Here is a 25349-nt window from a genome sequence, read left to right on the forward strand (position 1 = left end):
GGCCCTTCCTGGCTTGGAATTCGAGCTTGACATATCTTTCACAAACCCCTAGAGCTTTATGACTCAGAGGAGAGGCGGCCTCCTGTGCGACTCAGAGCTTTGTCCCGCAAAGACTAACACCTCCCTCCTCTTCGTTTCCTCTCAAAGTTCTGAGCACCTCTTCCTTGCTTGTCCTATGGGCATGAGGTCTCCTTCCCAGGTTGGCTGCTCTCTACCATTCCTTTGCACCATCTTTCCATTTTGGGGACCTGGGTGCCCCTGGCAGGTGTTTATTCTTTCCTCTCGCCTCCACCCCAGGGGAGGCAGCAGAAGGGAGGGGGTTGCAGTCAGGGACAAAAGGCTAGAGAATCATTAACTGAGATGAAAGCAGCGGCAGTTACTTATTTTCCGTGGGTGATAATAACTGGGGGCTGAGGGAGTTCACCGTGGTTCCTCAACTGCAGGCCAGACAAGGTGACAACAGTTACCACTTACAAGCACCCATGTTGTGGTGAGCGCTTTACATTTATTAGCGCAATAATGATAATGATTATCCCTCACAGGTAGATATCACTATCTGCATTTGACAGACAAGGGCAAGAAGGCTCAGAGGCGTGAGTAACTCGCCTAAGATTACATAGCCAACAGGTGGGTCACCAGTGTTCGGTGTTGGCAGTCTGGATCCAAAATGCATCCTCTTTTCTCTCAGCTGGTCCACTCATTCATTCAACAAGTCTTTATTGAACACCTACTAGGGATCAGGCTGTACCAGGAGCTGAGGATTCAGCAGCAAACAGCTGGAAAAAAAATCGCTCTTCATAGGGAGCTTTCTTTTCGGTGGTACCGTCTTTCCTAGGCAGAGTTTCTAAGAAAGGACTTGGGCTGGCAAATGGCCTAAGTCCAGCTCTCCTCCAGGTGGGAGTGTCCCTGCCAACTCTGAGTGTGGGCAGTGGAAAGAGCACTGAGCAGGGAGCAGATATGGGTACACCCAATGCCACCTTAACTTGCAAGTCATTAACCCCTCAGTGCCTCCTCTGTTGTCTCTGTGCAGGGAGGGGGTGGAGCTAGATGTTGTCTAAGCTCCCTGGGGCAACACCTGGGAGCTTCTTAGAGATGCAGAATCTCAGGGCCCCCCAGACCTACAGGATTAGCATTTTAACAAGATCCCTCACGTGGTCCGTGTGCACATTATAGTTTGAGAAGCTCTGGTTAGGGTTCTCTCCTCTTACCTTCTGCAATTTCAATAGCTTCTGGCTGGGGCTGGCCACTCACCAGCAGAGGGCACTGTAGGGAGCAGTCTCACCTGTACCCAGGGCTGCACCTGTACTCAGGCTGTCTCCCTCTCTGTCCACTCCCTTCCAGACCTAAACTGGTAAGTCCACTGATTTCTGGAATCCTCAGCTACTCCCCCGCCTTGGCTGGACTTTGCCGACAGACAGGGACGGACTTCCTCCCCCTACCCCACCCCCATCTTTAGGGTGACTGGGAGGCAGGACTCTGCCGGGAAGCACCAGGCCACTCCCGTCCAGATTCTCCACCCACCTCCACTTGTCTGCTGGCCTGGTGACGAGGTCTGGCTGATCTCTCTGTTTCTCAGAGAAGGAACTACTGTTTCTGGACAAGCCAGCAGCCTCTGGGAGCACCTACAGGTAAGACGAGCACCCCCTGGGGCAGCTGGGGTAGGGTGGGCATTACTGCAATTATTGCAGGGGCCACCTGGGGCTCAGGGGAGGTGCCAGGTCAGCTTAGCAGGGCCTGCCAGAGTGTGGAGACCATCTGCTGGAGGAGTAGAGGAAAAAAGGCCTTCGGAAAGGGCCGCTGTCCAGTGGGCGTGGGCACCAGGGGGATGATTCTATGCACTATGGAAATGTATACTAATACTATGCTGATGAATGCTACCCATGACTTGGGTTTGGACTCATCCATTCCGGTACTTTTTATGTCTCAATAACTGGAGATCTATCAGGGGTTCAGTAGACATGGTAAGAACCAGTGACATGGGAGAAGGGTTGAGAGTTTCCTCAAAGGATATAAGCAAAGCTTTGCACTAAGAGCCTGGATCTTTCTGTTGGAGGAGGCAACTTCCTAGGGACAGGTGATGGCAGCATTCTAAAGGACCCTCATCTTGGGGAACTGCTCCCAGGATGATCTGGGGTCCAGGGCAAGACAAACTGGAGGCATGGATAATAAGGAGTCAGGCATGGGGTTGGGAAGCTCTAGTCTACACTGAGCTGGTTGCTGTGCTGTAGATTCGGGACGCTTCCTGCTCCTGGGGCGAGCGGGGGTGGCGTAAGGGCCAAGGCAGCCTGGAGAGCTGTCAGCCTGGGAGAATGGGGGCTGAGCTGGGGGAGGAGTTAACTTGCTCCAAGCCAGGTAATAAACAGGCTCCCCTCGAGAGGCCCAGGGGGCTTTGGGGAGCAGATATACCAACTGCTCCAGGTTGGGGGGCTGGGCAAGGGGACTCTGCTGTGCCACCTAATAAGGTGGAGGTGTTTGGACCCTGATCTTTGGAGGCCCCAGGAAGGTTGTTGCTGTAGAAACAGAGCAGGTCCCCTCCTTTCTTTCACATTAGCGTCCCATCCTCTGCTGCTGGTGCCTCTGTGGGCAGGAGGTGAGGGCATCACTCATTGTGGAACCAAGGACATGCCTTTAGTTCCTTCTATTTACTTTTACTTTATCTTTGTTTCTTTCTCTGAGGTGGAAAGGAAGAGACTTGGGGGAAAAAGAAGGGGCAGGGAGAGAAAAGGAGTGTTTCTGGAAGTCCTCATCATCCCTGCTCATCCTTCCCTCCTGCTTTCAGCTGTAGTTTAATAATCTCCCATCCATCCTCGCTGTGGGGAGAAAACTTGCCTTCTTTATCTGTGAAATGGAGATAAAAATATCAACCAGCTGATAAGGCTGCTGAGAGGGTCAAATGAGACAGGCCACATAGAGTGCTTTGACTCGGTGACACAGAGTAAAGTTCCATAAATGTTAGCTATTATTATTACAGTTAAAATTCCAATTATCTTTAAAGTGGAAGAACCAAAAGGAATGGATGGGACGTAAAGGGAAGCTTGCTGCTCCAACTCCCATTCCCCCAGATTTGGGGCATTGCCAGCTCACTCCTTCACTCCTGTGCCCCGCAAGCAGCCTGGCTGAAGCAGGATGCTGCACAGTCTGGGGGGTTGGATTTTAAGGCAAGGGGAACAATGCCAAACCTTCTTCTCCTGTCTACATTTTCAATGAAGACATGAGGAAACAGGTCCCGCCCCAGTCCTCAATCCTGAGGATACAGAGGAGTTTCTGCCCCTGTCTGGGAGGAGCTAGGAAGGGGGCTTAGGTTTCATGGGGGTCCCAAGGAAGGAAGGAAGAAGGTGGGCAGAAAAGAGCTGGAGTCTTGGGTCAAGGCCTCAGCTCCAGGTGGGTGGTTGAGGGAAGGGAATGGGAGGAAGGGGTGCCGGAAACTTTTCTAGTGCAGACCCTAGTGAATCAACCACGAGGACCCGGAGGACTTGGAAGGAGGATGTTGTGCCTCACAGAACTCAGCAATGGAGTGAATGAATCCCCTTCCCTCAGAAGCTCCTTGACAGCCAAATAAGCTGTCATCTTTGGCAGGCTGAACTTCCCACAGTACCTGGTACGCAGAGGGTGCTCAGAAAATGTTCATTTGAGTGGGAAAACCACACATGATAGCATATGGTTAAGAGTTACTCTGTCTGGTGGGATGGCAGCAGAAAGATTTCAGAGGGGGAGACTGTCAGGGGGTAGTGAGCCAGGGGTAGGTGCTATGGAGCAGGAGGGGGGTCCAAGTGGGTAGGTGAGGCAGGTGGGGAGAGCAGGTGAATAGTCAAACAGAGAAGGGCAGGAGCCAAAGCCAGAGGCTAGAATTAGTGAGGTGTGAGGAGAGTGTAGGGTGTTGGAGATTAAGGGAGGAAGAGGGAAAGGAGGAGCGGAGGCAGTGGATTCTGGAGGGCCTCGGGAAGAGCTGACATCTGCACAGGGAGGCTGCTGGAAGGCCCAAGTCCTGACCTGAGGCCCCCGCCGATAACCAGGTGAGCAGGCAGTCAGTGTATGCTTGCGCCCTGCCTCATCCAGCCTCACTGGAGGCCCCCGCCTTTGTTTTTCTTTCTCATTTGCTTCCACTTTTAACTTTTGTTCCTCTTGTATTTCACTTATCCCTGTGAGCTACCTTCTGACCTTTTTGGCAAAAGGAGGGGCATAAATAAACATATTTGGACAGTGTTTTATCATTCACAAATGCTTTTCCCATGATCTCATGCCGTCCTCACAATCACTCTGAAAGGTAATTCTTTTTTTTTTTTTTTTGCTTTTAATAGCTTTAAAAAGAATTGCAAAATTAATATAAAATACATACTCGGTGAGAAAAATCCGAAGAATACACCAAAAAGCTTTTAAGAAAATGGAAAGTCCTTATTCACGCCTTCCACCCTCTCAATTTCTAATTTCTCATTTCTTTCAATAAATGACCAATGGGAATAATTTGGGGTGTATCCTTCCAGACCTGCACTGTCCAAGACAGGAATCACTAGCACTCGTGGTTACTGAGCACTTGAAATAGAGCAAGTCCCGATTGCGATGTGCTGTAAGTGTGAAGTACACATTGATTTCAAAGACTTAGTGTGGAAAAAAAATGTAAAATATCTCATTAATAATATGATATTGATTATCTGTCAAAATGATATTATTTAAAAAATATTAGGTTAAATAAATTATATTATTAAAATTAATTTCTCCTGTTTCTTTTTACTTTTTTAATGCAGCCACTAGAGAATTTAAAATTACATATGTGGTTGACAGTATATTTCTATCGCATAGCACTGCTTCAGACTTTCTCTATAATTTACATATATACACTCATAAAGATATATCTATACTTGTATATAGTTTTGTTATTTACATTAATGAGATCAGAGGATGTCTAGCTCTGTGACTTGCTTTTCCACTTAAAGAATTTCTATATCAGCACATGTAGATATTTTGACAGATGAGGAAACTGAGGCACATTAAACAATATGACAAGCTCACTCAGCCACAGTGACCAAGGTGGCATTTGAACTCATTCTCTCACTCCAAACCCATGCTCTTTCTGCCTCAGAGGAGTTTAATATGATGTACTAGGTCATAGGGAGCCATGGTAGGTTCTTGAGTAAGAGAGAGAGAGAGAGGTGAAGTTCTGTTGGAGGAATTGATCCGACTGGGGTGTGCAGGGTGCGCTGGAATGAAGACAATTTCCTCCCTCATTGCAGCCACTTGGAAGCCAAGTCTTGGCCTTCATGACATTGAAAGGCTTAGCCTGGCACTGACCCCTCTTTTCCCCCAGGTCCTTGGCCTTGGCTGGCACAGGGGCACAGAGGAGCTGGCAGCATCCAGTGACCAGGCGGATGTGCTCCCATGAGAGTTCCTTCCAACCTGCCCAGTTCCTACTGCTGGTGGGGGTCCCAGTGGTGAGTGTCCTCCTCCTGGTCCAGTGCCTTCGATGGCACTGTCCTCCCTGGCTGCTGCGGGCCTGTTGGAAGCCGGATAGTGAAGAGGAGCCAGTGTCCCATCCTGCTCCCCTACCAGAATATGAGGCCCCAAGGCAGGGGCAGCCAGCCACACTCCAGGAGATGGCTGCCTTCTACCAGGAACTGCACACGCCCACCCAAGGCCAGACCGTCACCCGTCAGTTGATGCACAAGCTGTTGGTGTTTTCGGCTCGAGAGGTGGATCACCGTGGAGGCTGCCTGATACTCCAGGATACGGGCATCTCCCTGCTCATCCCCCCAGGTAACAGTCCCCAGCTCCCTTCTCTGCATATAGTTGTTCAGGTTGTGCACTGTACAAGGGCACCACATTTCAGGAGCATCATTCATAGACATCTTTATACTTTTGAAAATTGTTTATATTTTTAGTTTGACTTTATTGACTCCAAAGATGGATATATATTTCATATTTTTATGACAACTTCCTGACAGGTGGAAGTCAAGTGCCTTGTTCTAATGAACAGTATGTTATGACAGTAAAGGAAGGAAAGTGTCTGGAGGAAGAGCACCTTTTGCAAATCCACACAGGCCCTGGTCAGGCCAGCAGCAGCCTTGGAAGGAAGTGGGGTGACACACAAGTCAGCTCATGGTCATCTTGCTCTCCTTTCATTCTGCCTTCCCGTGTGCCTTGCTAGGCCCCCTCTCTCCTGGGCTCCTGCCCCACCTCCCCTCCCGTCCTGGCCTGGCCTCTCTTGGGGCAGGGGTGTGCCTGCCAGGGCCATCTCAGCACTCCTTCTCCCCAGGTGCTGTGGCTGTGGGCCGCCAGGAGCGGGTGTCGCTGATCCTGGTGTGGGACCTGTCAGACGCCCCGTCATTGTCCCGAGCCCAGGGGCTGGTGAGCCCCGTGGTGGCATGTGGCCCCCATGGGGCCTCCTTTCTGAAGCCCTGCACCCTCACCTTCAAGCACTGTGCCCAGCAGCCCAGCCATGCCCGCACCTACAGCAGCAACACGACCCTGCTGGATGCCAAGGACTGGAGGCCCCTGGGGCGGCCGGGGGTACACACCTCCCGGGATGAGTGTCGCATCCACCTCTCCCACTTCAGGTAGGCACGAGCCATCGTCCTGTCCATCCTACCCCTTTTCTGTCTGCCTCATCCTCATCTTTCTGTATGGAACGGCCCCTTCTTCATCAGTCCCAGGTCCTGCAAATCCCTCATCCCCGTGTCCTTTCCTGGCCTTGCGTCCTAGTGTCCATGGCAGCTTCTCCAAGCCTGTCCAGGATGGCACATCTCGCCGCGATTTGTCTGTCTAGAAGCGTCTGACTCAGCCCCAGCCCTCTCTCTAGAGGGGGCCTGTTCCATCCCCACCTTTGTCTCTCTAAAATTACCTGTCTCTACCCCACGCCCCTGTTCAGGACTGTCCCCAAACTGTCTAGGGCAGTTTGTCCCCTCTAGCTCTCTAAGACTCCATCCCATCTCATATCTGCCCTTAGCTCTGTCCTTCTAGGATCTTAGGCCCTTCTGCCTCTCAGTCTCCTTGCCACCCATTGACCAGAGCAGGGCCAGCCACGTGTGGGACCCCTCCCAAGCATGGTGGCCCTGAGCTCACCTTCCCTCTCTCCTATGCCTGAGGATACTTGCTGGCTCTTCTCTCCACTGGGTGACGGTCACTACGACGTGACTCACTTTTTGTCCCTCTACCGGCCCCTCCCCCCAGTTCTTCCCTATACACACCCTGGACTGCTCTTCTCGGCTCCTTGGAGGCCCCCACCGAGGCCCCTGGGGCGGCGGGAGCCGGGCGGCAGGTGCGCTGGTGTCTCAGCCTCGCCCATGCCTGCCCTGCCGCCGTCTCCCTCCACAGCCTCTTCACCTGCGTGGTGGAGGCGCCTATGGGCCGCGACGCCCGCAAGTGGCTGCAGCTGGCGGTGTTCTGCTCGCCGCTGGCGCCGGGCCAGTCCCACCTGCAGCTGCGCGTCTACTTTCTCAACAACACGCCCTGCGCCCTGCAGTGGGCCCTGACCAACGAGCAGCCCCACGGCGGGCGCCTGTGCGGGCCCTGCCAGCTCTTCGACTTCACCGGGGCCCGCGGGGACCAGTGCCTGAAGCTCAAGTACATCTCCGAGGGTGAGGGAGGTGGGGCAGTGGGGAGCCCCGTTAGAGGTGGGGGGTCCGTGCCTTCCCCAGGGTGGGCCGCCCCGGGGTGGAAATCCGGGAATCTTCTGGCTTCTGCTGCTGCCTCTGGGAGCCCCCAGGCTCTGCCCACTTCCTCCCTCGGTGGACCACTCAGTCCTGGTCCCTCCACAGGAGGACAGGGTGATGTGGGGTGGGAGGGGGGAGGAGAGGTGTGCACCCCCAGAAGCAGGGAGGGAGGGGCCGGGTTTTATTGTCCCTCTTGGACGGAGCTGGTGTGGTAGGAGTCCCAGTCTTCTCTGCCCTCTTTCTTTTGTGGCGTGGGCGGCTGGAATTACCGGTGGGGCCTAGGGCATTTGCTGGTTTTGGACAGGGTGCATGTGCATGGCTGCTTCTGGGGGTAGTGGATGGGGGGCGGGGGGGGGGTCTGTGTGTGTGTGTGTGTGTGTGTGTGTGTGTGTGTGTGTATGTAGGGAGCATGTGGTAGTAGAAGGAAGACCACTCACTGGGGTCCCCTCTCCAGGCTCTGGGGACCCTCATCCACTTGGGACATGCTCTTGACTTTGCTCCCTCCTGATCCCTCCCCACAACGCCCTGCGGGGTGCCTGCCACAGAGTAGGCCTTCTTAAACACTTGTAGAAGGCCCCACCCTCTGAAGCCCTTCGCTCTCTGCCCCCTCCCCAGGTTGGGAGAATGTGGATGACACCAGTTGCCAGCTGGTTCCGCATCTCCACATCTGGCATGGAAAGTGCCCCTTCCGCTCCTTCTGCTTCCGGAGAAAAACAGGTAGTCCAGGAACCCCGAGTCCACCTCCTGCCCTCTCCTCTCCCCTCCTGGTCACCCTGGAGCTCTGCAGCTCCTCATTCTGCCATGCATGCAGACCTGCTCTTGAAGGCAAGGAGCCGCAACAGATCTTTGCAGAGAGAAAGATGGATGTTCTCTCCAGCTTCTGCAGCTTTCCAAAGCCTTTCTGTAGAGTCCCTTTCACTTCTCCTGCTGCCTTATGCCACGCCTTTTCCTCTCTCACCTGCCATGTCCTCTCTTCTTTGTAGCCAATGAGAACGAGGATTGCTCAGCACTAACCAATGAGATCATCGTCACCATGCACACCTTCCAGGATGTGAGTTGGAGCTGAGGGGCAGAGGAAGGGCAGGGCCTAAGGGGAGTCTTGGGCAAAGTGGGTGAGGGGTCTGCTGTCCAGTAAGTATGACCCTGATCACACAGTCAAGCAGGTTAAGATGGCTTTCTTCCAGGGGCTTAGACCGCCTGGCCTCCAAGTTACCCTCTATCCCTGACTCTCTTTTGTCTATCCATGGATGAATCCAGAAGGAGGGTAAAAGAACCAAACCCTTTTAACCCCCTCTCCCAGCCCAGAGGGACTTGGGCATCAAAGACAAGTGGTTTCTTTCTAGGCTGATTGTCTACATCTGAGCAATGATGTTGTGTATCTTCAGTGTGGAGAGTGCCCAGAAAGGGAGTCTTGAGTATGTGGGATGGGAGTTAGATAGCCTACTCTCCCAAGGGAAGATATGAGGAATCAGGGTTGAGTCTCTCTGGTGAACCATGGTGGCATCTTAGGGGAGAGGAGGCAGATGCCCCTCAGGGTGTCACTTGGGGAGGAGGAATCCAGGAAAGGAGGAATGAGAGGAAGGGACGTGTATGCTGAGTTCAGAGTCTTTGCTTTTAGATGGCCCCCCCTCCCCCATGACCCCACCCAGGACTTCTCCTGGTGTCTTAGGATGCACTCTGTTTGGTCTTCATGTCCCAGGTCCCAAAGAGCTCACTAGGCAAACTTAAGGCTGAAGATTCTGGGGTCAGGGAAGGAGAGGGGAGGGCTCCTGGGCAGGGTGGGGGTGTCTGCTGGCCAAGGGGCTCTGGGTGACAGACTGAAGGAGACACATGAGGGCTGGAGGTAGGTTCCCCAGCTCCTTGCTCGAGGGATGTCTTATGATCCCTAAGTGCGTTCCTGCCCCTCTGTTGGCTCAGGGCTTGGAGACAAAGTACATGGAGATCCTCAGATTCCAGGCGTCAGAGGAGGAGTCCTGGGCAGCACCACCCCCTATCTCCCAGCCACCCCCATGCAATAGGTGAGATGGAGGTTGCTTGAGCTGTTGCCCGGGGGATGTTTGGGATTCCTGCCCCAGTGCCTACAGGGCAAGTACAGCATTTGGGGTGTGTGTGGAACCAGACTGGGTCTCTTTGATCCGCCCCTCGGAGAACCCCAATTTTCCCCCTGCCTCAGGCTGCCCCCAGAGCTCTTTGAGCAGCTGCAGATGTTGTTGGAGCCAAACAGCGTCACGGGCAATGATTGGCGGCGACTGGCCTCCCACCTGGGGCTCTGCGGCATGAAGATCCGGTAAGAGGGGCCAGGTCTGTGGATGGGGGAGGAGGGTGCCCTGGGATGGCGGGTTCTCAGGACAGCTTGGAGACAGGACCACAGACAAGGGAGCAACTTAAAAGTCAGAGAAGGGCTGCTCCCCACCCTATTTCCCATAAAAGGGCAGCTCTTTCTATTTATCACTGTATTCTCAGTACCTAGACTGATGCCTGCCTCATAGTAGGTGCTCAGTAAATATTTAAAAATGAATCAATTAACATGTGATTCATTGGGTACATATTGAGTGCTTGACATGCTGTGCCCTGAGGGGTAGAATGGCAGACTATAAGATAACGTGTGTAAAGCATGTGGCTGAATGCCTGGCACATGTTAATTCAATAAATGTTAGCAGTAATGGGGGCCATGCAGCTGTGGGCTCTGTCAAGAGAAACCAGGAGAACAATTCTGAGCTAAGCCTCAGAACCTGACTATGAGTGCAGTGGTCAGGGAAGCCTTCACTCAGGAGATGGGACTGGGGCTGGACCCAGCTGAAAACAGGGTGGATTTTGAAATCGCTCAAACATTTTTAAGTACCTAGTATGTCCTGGAAAACTATGCTAAGCATTGGGCTACAAGATGAATGAGACATGGTCCCAGCACCCAGGAGCTCACACTGTATTCAGGGATACAAAGAGCTTAACAAAATAAAGGCAAGCTTCCTTGTGCCTTATTGTATGTCTCCCATATTGCATAGCAAGTTGGAAACAAACAGAGACACAAAATAGCTGAAGCAAGAATAATAAAGACTTGGGGGAGCTATGACCAGAAGTCTGAGCTGAGGGGTGCAGAATGGTCCCTTCCACCTGGGAGGTGGGAATTAGATAGGGCTTCAGGGAGAAGGTGGTAGGGAAGTAGCATCAGTTTTTCTGTTTGGGCGGAGGAGCAGAAGCGGTTGTGGGTGTGGTGTGGGCAAGATGGGAGAAGGGACAGGTCTGAGGAAGGAAGGTTTGGTATGAGAGCAGGGAGAAACGGTCAGGAAAATCAGGGCAAGGCCAAGTGATGGATGAGCTGGAGAGTCAGGAGTGTGGGCTTTGTTAGTAGGTGAAAGAGACTCGGGAAGGTTTTTCAGCAGGGGAAGGTCATGCTTTAGAACAGCTGTTTCCTTAGTGGTGGGCAGGATGTTGTGGCCTGGGAGAGGGAGGAGGAGGCCAGAGTGGGATTGGAGTGGGGGAGGTAGAGAAGGCAATTTCAGAACATCAGAGCTGGAAGCAACCTTAGAGATCCTCTCATCCCAGCCCTGCGGTAAGAGGAGGAAACTGAGGCCTAGAGAGGTGTGGCCTTGGAGCCAGTGCAATCTCAAGTTTCAAAGCCCGGGGCCCTTCCACCATCCTGAGTGCCAGGGAAGGCAGGTAGGAGGAGGATGAGGCCCAGAGCTGAGAGAGGGGTGGATCTCGCTGCAGTGCCCCTCCCTCCACTCTCCTTGCCCCTCCTCCCGGCCAGGTTCCTGTCCTGCCAGCGCAGCCCCGCCGCAGCCATCCTGGAGCTGTTTGAGGAGCAGAACGGCAGCCTGCAGGAGCTGCACTACCTCATGACCGAGATGGAGCGGCTGGACTGCGCCTCCGCCATCCAGAACTACCTGAATGGGACGCAGAGCGGCAGCCCAGCCCGGGTCCACGGGGGCGCCTGGGAGAACCAGGCCCTGGAGCTGGACGAGAAGCTCTGAGCGCTCTGCTGGGGCGGGACAGGGTGGGACGCCCTTTGCAGCACTCTGGGCATGGGGAAGCCGTGGGGTGTGTCCCGGCACCCAGGAAGAACACCGCAGCTGTTCTTGGCTGTGCCCACCGACCCCATCAGAACCCTCAGACGGTGCCTGGGGCCACCTGAGGCGGGAATGCCGTTTCCAGCCTTCCCAGGTCTGGACCACCCTTGCGACCTGCTTTGTCCTACGTGCAGATCCCCTCCTGTCCGGCAGGGGGCGCAGGAGCCCAGGAGATGGCCCCAACGTGGCCCGCCTTCGAGAAGCTACTTAATAGACCAAGGCACTGTTAGGTTGCCCTGTTGGCACTCCTTGGGGACTGGTCAGTTCACAAGTATTCACTGAGCACTTAGTGATACCCGGCTTTGGGTATCATGGGGAATCCTGGAATATATGGCTTAGGGTTTGGAGCCTTGACAAGCCCACAGTTCTCTTGGAGTCAAGATGCTCTCATGTGGGCTGAGGGCAAACCTGGAAACAGCACCTACCTGTGGTTAGGGGTGTGGTATCAACTGTCCGTGCTTTAGGAGTTGAGATGGGAGGGAGATGAGCATGGGCTGGAGCAGTGAGAAAGCTTCGTGGAGGATGTTGGAGAGAGGATTTGGACATGCAAAGAGTGGTTTGGAGGTCTTCAGGTGGGGGTAGGGGTCATGGTGATTGGACTTGCAGGAGGAGTCACGAGTGGCATGGAGTGCTGGGGCATGAAGGAGCCCTGCTGGGTGGGTGTGCCGTGTGGGTAGGACAAGGGTTCAAAGCCAGATCTAAAGATAGGCAGTCAAATCTGGCTGTCCACCTGTTCCCTCTGCCTGCTTTTGTTTATCCTCGTGTCCTTACCTTGTCTTCCTCTCTCTCTGCCGTTATCTCGGTCATAAAACATCAAAGCTGAAAAGAAACTTCAAGATTATCATTCTTGCCCAACTTGTTAAACTCTGTCTCAGACTGTGTGAGGTTTAAGTCTCTCTGACTTCGTTTTGCTGTCCCTATCTCCTGCAGTTGCAACATCCGTGGGGATGTGTCTCTGTTCTTCTATGTCCTAGCATCTTTTTATCTCTATCTAGTTACTGTGTCTGCCTTTGTGTGTTTCTTTCTCTCTCTGAAACCATCAGGCAAATGTCTCTAAGCCAATGTTATGTATCAAAGGCTATTGAAAGAGCCTGGGCTACTCTAGGAATGGGTGGGTGGGGATTTTTCCCTCTGGATCAAGATCCAGTTTAGGGTCAGGAAATAAAGGCTAGGGATTAAAGAACACCCCATTTAATCAATAAATATTTGTTCAGCACCCGCTGTCTGTCAGACGTTGTATAGACAAGAGATCAACAGGCTGGGTCCTGAAAAGAGAACAAAGGATTTGACTCAATTCTAGCGATGCTTTTGTTTGCAAACAGGTGTTAATTTTTTCAAGGGCAGGCAAACAATCTCTCTGGCAACCCCAACAATTTGCTTCTGTATTTAATTAAAAATATTAAATATTTTCTATGATGAACAACATTGTATAATAAAATATGAAAATTGCCTTTCTTTGTTACTGTATTTTGCTCAGATTGATAAATTTAGGTGTGGGTACAAGTGGTTTTATCTGGTAAAATTGCACCTATGGGGGCAGGTTCAAGGGAAGCATTTTGTAGATTGTGCTTCCAGCATGAGAATTGTTTTGAGTCCAACATGGTCAATCAGCAAGATTCACTCCTCTTTCTGTTAGAAGCAAGGCTTCAGGGTAGGGGGGTGGTCCTTCCACCTCCTCCCTCTTCCTGTAGCCCTGTCCATCTTCTCTCACCCTTCTCATTAGTCCTCCCACCCCACCAGGGGCTGCCAGCCACTCCAGGTTGGTGCGTCAGCCTTCTCCCCTTTCACTTGGCTCAGGACTGGACTGCTCAGAGCCTCTTTCTCCTCTGGAGGCCTAGCACAGTTTTCCCTTTTTCTCCCTTGCTCTCCATGCCAGCCAAAGGCATCTTTATTTTATCTTCCTCCCTACCCTGGAACAAATCATGTTAAGTGTTTCAAGTCTTCTGGAGTTGTGAATAGAAGCTACGGGGGTCTCTGTTACCAAATGGAATACTCTCTGGCCTCCACCCTAATTCTTCCGAATAGGCTGACAGTCCCGGGAAAGAGAAGCTTGGATATCTTGGGGTAGGTGGCAGGCTGCCTGATCCCTGTAGGGTGGATCCTTCCTTTCGCAAATCAAACCCAATTGGCTCGTACTTGCCGGCACCTAAAGCTGGAGATGACGTGTTCCAGGGGCGTTAGGAGACCTAGCGCTCAGCCGTGGCTCTAGCACTGCTTAGTCTCTTCTCATCCCTCTGGCTCCAGTCTCTTCACTCTTGGAATGGAGCGGCCGTGTTCGAGGCTCTCCAAGGGCCGCCTTTTGATTCTATGGGCCTGTGCAGAGATGGCACACTGGTGACCCGGGGGGCATCCACTTGGGGATTTTTTCTTTGTGTATTGACTTTAAATAGATTTAAATTTAAATTGGTCACTGCTTGTGGCCTTAGCTCCAGCCCTTTCCCTGGTAGGTTACCTGTCCAGTCCCTAAAAACACCAAATTTGTGACTTCTGCTTTTATGCATGTTGTAGAGGCCCAGACCTGAACTTCCTCCTGTCGGGTTTAGAGCTGGGTGGGGAATGAGCAGGAAAGGTCGGCGCTAGGTCTGTAGTGTTAGAGGCTCCAGTCCTCAGGGTAATCTGTCCTCAGCACCCTCTCTGCCTGCCGAGCAGCCGTCACGCCGATGTCCAGATCCGCACTGTCCAGCAGAAAAACAATGAAAGCCACATATTTAATTCTACATTTTCTAGTAGTAACATCCAAAAATGTAAAAAGAAACAGGTGAAGTCAATTTTAATAATATATTTTGTTTAACATAATATATCCAGAATGTTATCATTTCCATATGTAATCAATTATAAAAGTTATTAATGGCATATTTCACATTCTTTTTTTGTAAAGTATTTGGAATATGGTGTGTATTTTATAATTATAACACGTCTCGATTTATATCAAAACATTTGCTAAATTTTCGTTGGAAATATTTGATCTGTACTCAGCTTTCCTAAAATTTACAGCTGAAAATATACATTTACATACACGAGTTAAACAAGCTAAAAGTTTTCCAAAAATGAAATTAGTTATCAGTTTTAAAATTTAAAGGAGTTGAAATAAAATAATTTGCACTCAGTTGCACTAGCCACATTTCAAGTGCTCAGTAGCTATGTGTGGCTAGAGAGTAGGGTAATGGACAGCGCGGGTCTGGATTATGGATCCAGCTGGGCATAACTTTGTAGTGCACTTGACAATTCAGTCATTCATTCATCAAACATTTGCTGAATACTTGCCCTGCACCAAGTGTTGGTGATAAAAATCCAATGAAGAAGAGCATTCTTGTTCTGGAGGAGCTCCTGGGACAGTGGAAGTCAGATAGACGGGTGCTTTCCTTCCATCCATCTCCATACCTGACTCAAGAAGGAAATGGGGGACGAGGTCCAGGCAGACACTCTCTGCTGCAGGAATGGCTCACACTGCAGCCTGGTGGAGAGGCCATAGATTCAGAGCCTGGTGGTCCTATCTCACCCAGCACATCAGGTGGGTTCTCAAGTTGCTAACAACAGAATCCACTGTGGCTGGGGATTACAGATAAGGGATTTTCTCTCGAAGGATAAACAATCATTTGGAGAGCTGAGAGAACTGAGGTCAAGTTTCCAGGAATGATGCCCTAAACTGCTGTGGAACCAGCCCAAGGAGAGAAACTGATGTTCCCGTGGCTGATGCTGCTGAGCACTAGCTATCAGGAACTCAACTCTACTGCAGCCACTCTGCCACCACCACTGCCACTTCTGAGTTGGGAACCAGACCTCACCACGACCTCTGGAAGCTGAGGCCTCTGCTGCCATCCTTGTCAGCAAAAATGGAAGCTCCATGCGTTGCCTGCTTCTTCTTGATACCCATTTCTGAATCAAATCTCAGGCGGGGGTATCAGATTGTCAGAGCCCGGTCACATGCTGAATCCTAGCTGCAAAGGAGTCTGGGAATTTGAATTCTGACTTTAATACTGAGGAGGCAGGACTCATTACATGCAAATATCCCCAAATATGATAAAAGCTACCCCAAAGTTGATGGACAGTCACAAATATGACAGATGTCCACTACAGCCAGGGTGTGGTTAATGCTATGGCCCCAGGTGTTAAATTCTCTTCACAAGAAGGGTCATGCCCTCAGCAGGTGTGGGTGTTATTCCATCGACCTTCAGAATCTTCTCAATAAAGCATGAGTGCACACGTCCCTCAGGACACCCCTCTGATCCCCAAGGTCTGATCCAGAATCAGACCTTGATGTGTTTCATGAGTGTGCAGCAAAAGCTCCCCAATAGTAGTGAACTGATTGACTTAGTGCCGTCTCCAGTCCCACGTGCCTTCCTGCACTGCAGAGGCTGAAGACTGAACCCACATTTCCCAGACTCCTTTCAGATGGGGATCTGGATATGTTAGGTTCTGCCAATCAGCTGAACTCATGTAGGACTTTGACTTGGCATTGAATAATGTGGGGAGTTGAACAGGGCATGAGGCTGGTGTGTGTTTTAAGGAGCTGAAATGGTCCAATAGCTGTGGCAGCACCTTCCTGACTTGGCAGCTTCCTCAGTGGCCTGGTTCTGAGGTGTGGTTTAGGGAGTCAATACTGGAAGTTCTGTTGAGAGTCTGCTTTCAGCCCTTCCGGTGATTCTATGAACTATCTAGATTCTGTAATGTATTGTTTTGTGCTTAAACTAGCTAGGTGGGGACTTTATAATGTACAACTAAGACCCCTATTCAATGTGCCATGATTCTTTCTCTAGAAAGACTGTCCTTTATTCTGTGACCATACCCTTCCTTCTTTGCTGGTGTCAAAGGGTCTATTATCTTATGAATTGTAATAGAGATGATAGTTTTATTAAAATGTCCTTACTTGGCAAAATAAAGAGGTAGTAATCCTATGTTGATTGTCTTCTTCCTAATTTAAAAAACAAAACAAAACAATTTATTGGTCTTTGAAATAGAAAAGCCTGAGAATACTCTTTTGTGAGAGCTGTCGTCCTTGTTCATCCTTTTTAAAGCCATACACAGGTATGTTTATTCATCTACTCGGCATATATTTGACTACTTATTATGTGCTTAGAATCATGGGGTCCCTCATTTATCTCCTTATCTTTAGGTAATCTTTCTCATGCTGGCTTTATTCCAGTCTATGCTAGTTCTTCTTGGTAGAGATGTTATGGCTCCTGGCCAACAAAAAGCTAATGTCAATACTAGCTGGTTAGTGTCATAATGTGTTAAAGTCGTTAGCCTGAGGACAGGAAAATGCTTTATATTAGCTATCAACCTTCAGGTGGGAATAGATTTGTTTTCCAAACAGACTAGGAAAGATGCAATCAGAAAATTAAGAATAATATTTAGGAAATGTTGAAGTGTGTGAAGTTGGAATTTTGAAAAATTCCTTAGTAGAGAGTAGAGATGGGGGTGGGGAATGGCCCAACCTCTATTCCAGGGAGGAGCCGCCCATCCTGTCCTTGGGAATTCCAGAAAAACATAGGAGAGTGTGTGACAGATAAGGGGACCCAGTGACATGGGTCGTCTCGAAGATCTACCAGGAAAACCTCCGCATCTTGCTTATGCCCGTTGTATACCCATCCATGGGGCTTCCCCAAAGTTAGGCTTCTTGAGCTCTGGCTGAAGAGGGCACCTGTGGCTAGGTGGCAGAAGTGGACCACTTTCAGGGCACATGATCTGAGCCCTTGGGAACCTTCAATTTCTGGAAACTCTCTTTGCGTATCTGTGCTGTCCTTTCTGCCTGTGGCGACCACCTTCTTTCTGGGCCAGGCTGGTCAGATGTGTCTCAGGTACCTTCCCCCCAGGAGCAGATCAGGTGACCCCCTTCCTTCAGCATTTGTCTCTTTCCCTCAATAAACTCTTTTTAGTTTATTTGATTTCATCAAAGCAGAATGTGGTTCCATTCCCTTGAGGCCCAGTCTTGGAAGCCTGGGAATATGGAACAAGTGAGGACTCTGGAATCCCACAGACTGGAACTTAAAAACGAGCTCCATCACTTTCCATGAAGACCCGGGCAAGTTACTTAATGTGTCTGTGGTTCCATCGCCTTGTCTGGATGATGGGGATAATACCACCCTCCTTGAAAGACAGTTGTGAGGATTAATGAGACCATGAATTGAGAAGCACTAGCCTGCACGTGGTCTGGTTCAATATTTGAGGTCTTTCTCTTCATAACACCATGCAGTGACCACTGGGCTGGACATTTATCGATTTTGGCTGCAGAGCATCCCATCCCCCTCTCCAACAGCACCCCATTTTCTTTTCAGGAATCATGTTTCCCACTGGAAGTAGTCTCAGAGGGAGATAATACCAAAGGGGCAGATCCTTTCTCTCCTGCTCTTGGTGTAGCTAGGGGGCTGGGACGTGATCCATGTCACTATCCCTCCAGACACTGAATCCTGAGAGAGTAGATTAAGGATATGCCATGGACTGAATGTTTGTGTCCCCCTAAAATTCATATGTTGAAATCTGAACTCCCAATGTAATGGTATTTGGAGGGGGGACCTTTGGGGTAATTAGGTCATGATGGTGCAGCTCCCATGAATGGGATTAGTGCCCTTACGATAAGAGATATGAGAGATCTTCCTTCCCCCTTCTCTGCTCTGCTATCTGCCATGTGAGGGTACAAGAAGATGGCCATCTGAAACCAAGAAGAGAGGTCTCACCAGACACCAGATTGTCAGTGCCTTGATCTTGGACTTCCAGCCTCTAGAACTGTGAGAATTAAACGTTGGTGGTTAAACCACCCAGTCTATGGTATTCTGTTATAGCAGCCTGAACTGACTAAGACAGGATGTATGGGATGGTTAGTTGCTCCTCAGATCCGTGGAGGTGTGCCTACCTGGATCTTCCTCTTTCTGAACCAAGGCTGGTTGTTCTGTTGCCCAGCTTGCCAGGAGGCCATCCCAGAAAATTCCCCTTTGGCTTATAGTTGCCAGAATTGGTTTCCCTTTCTTGGAACAAAGAATCTTGATTAACACCCCTTAACCTTATACTTAAGCCATAAAAAAAGCATAGACTATGTATTAGTTACCTATTGCCGTGTAACAAATTCCGCCCCCCAGACTTAGCGGCTTAAAACAATAATAGTCATTTATCATCTCTCATAGTTTCTATGGGTCAGGGATTCAGGAGTAGTTTTTGGTTCAGGGTCTCTCTTGAGGTTGCATCATCTGAAGGTTTGACTGGGGCTGGAGGATCCACGTTCATGATGACCCATTCACATGGCTGACAAGTTGGTGCCGGTTATTGGCCAGGAGTCTCAGTTCCTCTCCATGTGGGGCTCTCTGTAGAACTTCTTGAGAGTCCTTACAGCATGATTGCTACATCGTTGATTCCTAGATGTTCTAGAAAAGTGGTCAGGTGTAACAACAACGGTGAGCTATCAGGCTTGGAACTGTTCTCTACCGGGTGAGCCAATAACATCCTTCCTCCAGAGTTGTTTCCAAGCAGAGGAGGCTTATTTTAATCTTGGCTATTCCTATTTGTTCTCTGAAGTAGGATCATCTTAGCAAGACTTGGAGCAATCCTTTTTCATAAGACTCTGCAAGTTCACAGAATTTCTTGGCAATCATTTCTCAGTGGGTCCTCACAACAACCCTATAGGACAAGCAGAGTCTAATGTAGTGATCCCATTTCACAAACGAGGAGACTGAGGCCTATGGCCAAGAAGTGTTAGTTGGGCACAGTGGTTAAGGTACAGTGTCAGGAATCAGGCAGGCCTGAGTTTTGAACCTGAGTCTGCCATTTACTAGCTGTGTGACCTTGGGTGAGTTGCTTAACGTCTGTCTGCCTCCATTTCTGCATCTGTAAAATGGAGCTAACAATAGTGCCACAACAATAGTGCCAGTCTTCAGGGTTGTCAGGGTTAAATGAGATAGTGTATATAAAATACTCATCATAGTGCCTGGCGCTTAATACACACCCAGCATGGATGAGCTGTTGTAATGAATGTTAGCTCAGACTAGGACAGATTATGTATTCTAGTAATTTGCACTGTGGGTTGGTTAGTTCTCATTGGTGAACACACTCATTGGCGCTTGGAGACAAGAAGGGCAACCAGCCCTCCTCCTCCTCTTACCCACCTCCCCGTGGCTCCTCCTTCTCTAGTGCTAACTCTTCCTTCTCCTTCCTCCTCAGCTATTTTTTATACTATCCCCATATTTGAAGAATGCAGGGTTGTAAAAATTTATAGGATTCCTCTATAGCACCCAATTTACTGCAGGCCTTCAGGGAACTGTGTTCAATAAGTACTTGTTAACTCAATCAAAAATCAAGTCATCCATGTGGATAAATGACTAGCTGCCCAGCTGGCTAAGGCAGCACACACACACTCCTGCCAAGCTCCTTCAGGCTCACTTTTGGAAACCTGTTCATCTTAAGCCCAGGCCTTGGACAGGGCCACCTGTGGCCTTCCCAAAGGGCAGCTTTGGTGGTAAGATGAGCAGGTCCCGCCAGACCAAAAATAAGCCCTGACATGTGACAGCACCTCTCAGCTTAATAGGCCGTGCCACATCCTTTATCTTCCTGGATCATCTTCTACAGAGAACTGAGGGCGGAGTGGTTCAGTGATTTTCCTAAGCGAAGGCCCTGGACTCAAATCCAAGCCTCCTCATTCTAAAATCTGGACTATGATGCCACTTGAAAAGATCTGCCCAATTCCCCACCCCTGTTAGAGCTATGCTTCTGGGTTAAGTCTTGCATCTCCAGGAGATCCTTGTTAATAAAACATGCAGAGCACACATTTTATCTGAGAATGATCCAGCTCTACCTCATGGCCAAAGATGGTTTGTCAGATCGGATAGCTCTTACCTAGACCAAGCATGGCCTGGAGTGGGCATCTGCCTTCCTACTGCATGGAACACTGAGAGCTTCAGGCCAGAGGAGTCCGGTGGACTTGGGTTGAGTTTGCCGACATCAGGAGGCAGCTTCTTGCACCCAAGCCCTGGTGACCTCCCCACCTGGTAGAGGGGCCCCAGTGAGGCTATGCCCTAGAGTGCCTGAGGACAGAGGGCATCTGCAGATGGGTGGGGGTGAGCAGCAGAGTACAGTGGACAACAGTGGGCTTGGTTGAGAAACCTCCAGAGGTCCCCAGCAATAACTGGGTGGGATTCAGGGTGGAGTAGAAGCTCTGCCATAGCAAGAAGGGCAAAAGCTGGTGAAACATGAGTGACATCTGTAAATGTGAGCCCCTCGGTAGACAGGTAAGGCTGGAAAACTTGGGTTACCCTAAAATAAAGCCATAAAAGATTCTAATAAGGAAGGGGACAGCTATCACAGTTTATAGTTCTAACATCTGGAATGAGGGCTACTACCCACTATTAATGTGGTTGTGCTGTTCTTTACTCACTAGGAACTAGTTAGAGTCTCCCCACCCCCATCTCCACCCTATATTTTCACCAGGATGTTTCTATATGTTTTTTTTTTTTAGTTTTCTCCTTTGAATCAATTATAGACTCATAAGAAGTTGCATAAAAGGTGCAGAGAGCTCCCACAATGGTGGCATCTTACTAACTGTAATGCATCATCAAAACCAGAAAATTCACATCGGCACAGTGCAATCAACTAGACCACAGACCTCACTCGGATCGCACCAGTTTTTGCAATACTCCTTTTTTGGTATGCATTTGTGCATAATTCTATGATATTTTATCACATGTATAGATTCGTATACCACCACCACTACATCTAAATATCCTTTGCTTCATAGTAGCAACAAGTATGTTAAAAACCTACAGTGCAGTGAGGAAGGGCATGAGCTTTGTCATCAGACAGACCTGGTTTCGAATCCTGGCTTCTCCGCTGGGTAGCTGTATGATCTTGGACAGGAATGATTTAATCTTTCTGAGCCTGTTTCCCCATCTGTAGAATGGGATGATAAAAATAGTACCTACTTTCTGGGCTGTCTCAAAGATTAGATGAGATCATTCCCAGCAGAGTAAGTACACTATGTCCTGCTGTTATCAGTATCTGGTTTCAATGCTTTCTGACTTTACCACACAAGGTTGTTGACTCAGCTTCTGGAATAATTAAGGTTCAGAAGAAAGAAAAAAACAGTAGGAGAACCTGTGTGTGGCGTATTCAGCACACTGGGGCTACACTTCTCAGCTTGCCTCCCTAAAACACTTGCCTGTGTTAACCCTATGCCAAGGTCCTTGCCATCAGCCTCGCTGTGTCTTACTGTGCCCCCTCCTCACAGATGCCACAGAAGGGAAGCTCCTCAGAGGCCCCATCTTCCTCTATCTTTCCAAGGATCTTTGCAAAACCTCTCCCCTGCCTTGCATCTGCTTTACCACCTTTCCCCCTCCTAACCCCACCTCCTTATTTTTTTTAATCTTGGCCAATGGGAGCAACTCACATTGCGTGTATAATGAGACCATAATATACAGAAATACACTTGTGCAAACCAGGATTTTATTTAAGGGGAACTTGGTTGGAGAGAGATTACTGTACTTATATCGACATCTATTCCCTCCGCCCCCTCCTTTAGACTGTGAGCTCTTTGAAGGCAAGGATTCTTTATTTGAGTTGGTAAGACATTTTTTGGCTCCCATGCATGCTAACCCCCCAAATAATAATCCCACACAAATAATGATAGCTTCCATTGATGGAGCCCCTACCGTGTCCTTGTCACAGTGCTTGAAGCTCTAATTCAAATAACATCCTGCAAATGTGGATGCAGAAACTGAGGCTCAGCACGGTTAAATGACCAGCCAGAACTTGTTCTGTTTTCTCCCCAGAACAGACGCACTCTCCACTTTGTAACGCTGCTTCTCCATTCGTGTCTGCTTGATTAATAACATGAAGTCCCTTATGCAGCTCCCTGGGGTAGTGTCATCTGTAAAGTGGTGGTAGGAGTCTCTGTCTTGTTTATGTCACAGGATCCTCAGTGAGGATCCCATGACCCGGTGCTGAGGACTGCCCACTGCAAACCATGGCACTGTGAACAGAGAGCTGCGTGGATCCTGGGCATGCATATACAAGGGAACCCGCGCTCTCTACTATTTGTAGGATAGATATTTCTTATTTTTACTTCTCTTTTATTCCACCTACTGTGAGTCCCTAACCTCTCCCTGCAGTGTTCTCCTCGGCATGTAGGAGGAAATACCTTCAGATTCTTCTTACATTTATTGAAGGCCGTCTTTGTTGTAGCCACTTCCACTTGGGGTATTTTTCTCTCACTGTCTCAGTGGGTGCTCACAACAACCTTGTAATATAGATACTCTTCTCATCCTTGTTTTACATATGGGGAACCCAAGGCTCAAAGAGGTTAAAGGGAGCTGCCCAACATCACAACCAGTGGATTAGGGTTTTGCACCCACGTCTGCCTGACTCCAGGTCCAGTGCTCTTAAACAAAAGTCTGTGCATTTTCAACATTTTAAAATTCAAAATGTGTAAAAGAGAAGTCAGTGACTATGTTGTCTTTTGGCCTCCGGGTTCTCTTCCTCAGAGACAATGTTATCATCTCTTGAGTTTTCTTCCAGTTATTCTGTGCATATTAACTACACATGGGAGTACATGACTTTTTCTCACTTTTCCCACATTCTTCTGTACTCTCATCTTTTCACTTAACAATGGATCTCGACATCTTTCCGTAATCAGTTGATAGACATTTCTTCATATTTTTCCGCAGTTGCGTAATATTCTATTGTATGGATGGACCATAATTTATTGAACAAATGAATGGATATTTGGATTGTTTCCAATCTCCACCATAACAAATAATCTTGCAGTGAATAACCTTGCACTTACATCATTTTTCACGTATGTGAGCATATTTGCAAAAAAATCACAGTAGCTAAATTTTTGGTTCAAAGGGATGTGCATTTGAAAATTTGAGAGTTATTAGCCTTTTGCTCTCTCTAGTGGTTGCACCAATTTATGTTTCCTCAGGATTCCTTCCTCTGTGTCACGCCATCTCAGGACAGGTGCCAAGCTCAAGGACAGGGGGACATGCTGCTGGGGCACATTCCTCTTGCTCTGCCCCCAGGGCACAGCTAGGCTTCCTGTCTTCTTGTACTCCACCCTTCTCTCTCCCAGGGAAGCCACCAGATATTTCGCGCTGGAAGAAGTGAGGATGTTTTCCCCAAACAGAAGACACAAATGTATCTGTTTGCAAGTGATTCACACCCATGGCAACAAGGAACCCTAAGATCCTTGGCCGACTCCAAAGGAAGCTCATAGCTGGAGATGCTGGTGGTGGAGGCAGGCCACAGGCTTCAGTTAAGTATTAATAATAATATTAAACATTGACTGTGCATTTATTCAGTGCTGGGAACTGTGTTAAGCACCTTACATGGATTACCTCGTTGAAGCCTTCAGATAACCCTGCAAGATGCTTACTGTCATTATCTCCGTTTTAAGGATACAGAAGTGGAGATAATAGGATTAAGTTTCCCAAGACCACCTGATTAGCAAATGGCATCACTGGGATTTGAGCCCTGGTTGTCTGATTTCACACTCAATCACTACACCAAACTGCATAACTCTTAGGAGAGCAGACAACCACCTTTCTGACTCCTTCCTTCTTCCATGCTTGGCCTCCATCCTTTCAAGAGATCCTCCACCTTCCCCCCTCCCATACTATCCCAGGTTGCCTTTTCTCTGGAAAGACTCAGCTTGTCCCATCTCCTTCTCCTTCCCCCAGCACATCTGATCTCTTCCTTGTCCTGGTCCCCAGCTTTTAAATCTCATCTTCCCAGAGGTGCAGTGTTTATATTAATAAACGATGACAACTGCATAGGTCTCCACTGGACCTTAACCTGGTGGAATTTTAGGTGCAGAGGTGAGCCAGTCAGGGAGATCTTTTTGAGATGGTGTGTGTGTATGCGTATATATACGTGTGTGCATGTGTGTGTATATGTGTATATATATGTGTTCATGTGTATTTGTGTATATATGTGTATGCATGTGTGCATATATATGCATATACATGCGTGCATGTATGCGTCTGTGTATGTGTGCGCATGTGTGTGTTTGTGTGTGTGTATCTTCTCTGTCTTCTTAAATCACAGTGTGTGAGCAGCTGCCACTGTGAGAAGGTTGGCTGAGGGGCTACTGACAGGGTCAGCGGTTAGTTTAGGAGACCTCTGCCTCTGTAGCAGTGATGGCTAAGGAAGAGAGTTTGCTGGTTGCTGGCCCCATCCATCCAACCATTGGCCTGAACGTCCCACTAGCCGGCAAATGTGATGTTGGGAAGGGCAGAGAGGAAGGCCCAGGTAAGCCTGGTGGCAAAGGAGCTGAGGACATGGAAGGAGATGGCAATGCCAGGGGTGCTTGGTCTCTATCTTTTAATATTCCTATATCCATTCTCTCCTCTCTTCAATGATAAAAGCTTTGCGTGGTGGTCGAGAAAGGCCAGCTTTGGAACTTACTGACTATGTGACCTCCAGCAGAAGGGTCACACATTGTAAAGTGGGGTTTATAATGCTGTCCTCACCTGCTGACTGAGAGGGGACTGAGCTGAGCTGAGCTAAGAGACAATGTCTGTGCATGTACTGCATTGGGCCCAGTGCCTGGGATGGAACAAGAGCTCAATAAACGGTTGTTATTGTGTTGCCGTTATTTTGTTCAATAACTTCAATTCCTTCCTCCATTTTAGCCAAGTCCTTCCCCTGCTCCTGGACATTT

The 25349-nt window shown here is 49.3% G+C and overlaps 1 protein-coding gene across 2 annotated transcripts; it reads left to right on the forward strand.

The window, feature by feature from the left end:
• Positions 1 to 1401: 1401 nt before the first annotated feature.
• UNC5CL (unc-5 family C-terminal like) lies at positions 1402 to 13328 on the forward strand. 2 transcript variants are annotated; one of them, XM_058554431.1, is made up of 9 exons: positions 1402 to 1628; positions 5303 to 5748; positions 6248 to 6548; positions 7306 to 7568; positions 8259 to 8360; positions 8627 to 8694; positions 9561 to 9661; positions 9817 to 9930; positions 11392 to 13328. In XM_058554431.1, exons 2-9 carry the CDS (start codon positions 5364 to 5366, stop codon positions 11612 to 11614), a joined length of 1557 nt encoding a protein of 518 aa, XP_058410414.1. In that variant the 5' UTR covers positions 1402 to 1628; positions 5303 to 5363; the 3' UTR covers positions 11615 to 13328. The 2 variants fall into 2 exon arrangements, with proteins under 2 accessions (XP_058410414.1, XP_058410415.1); XM_058554432.1 differs by lacking the exon at positions 1402 to 1628 and having other exon boundaries at positions 4742 to 5748.
• The last annotated feature ends 12021 nt before the right edge of the window (positions 13329 to 25349 follow it).

The sequence above is a fragment of the Diceros bicornis genome, chromosome 14 (assembly GCF_020826845.1).
Source record: "Diceros bicornis minor isolate mBicDic1 chromosome 14, mDicBic1.mat.cur, whole genome shotgun sequence".
In the NCBI taxonomy this organism is placed as follows: Eukaryota; Metazoa; Chordata; class Mammalia; order Perissodactyla; family Rhinocerotidae; genus Diceros; species Diceros bicornis.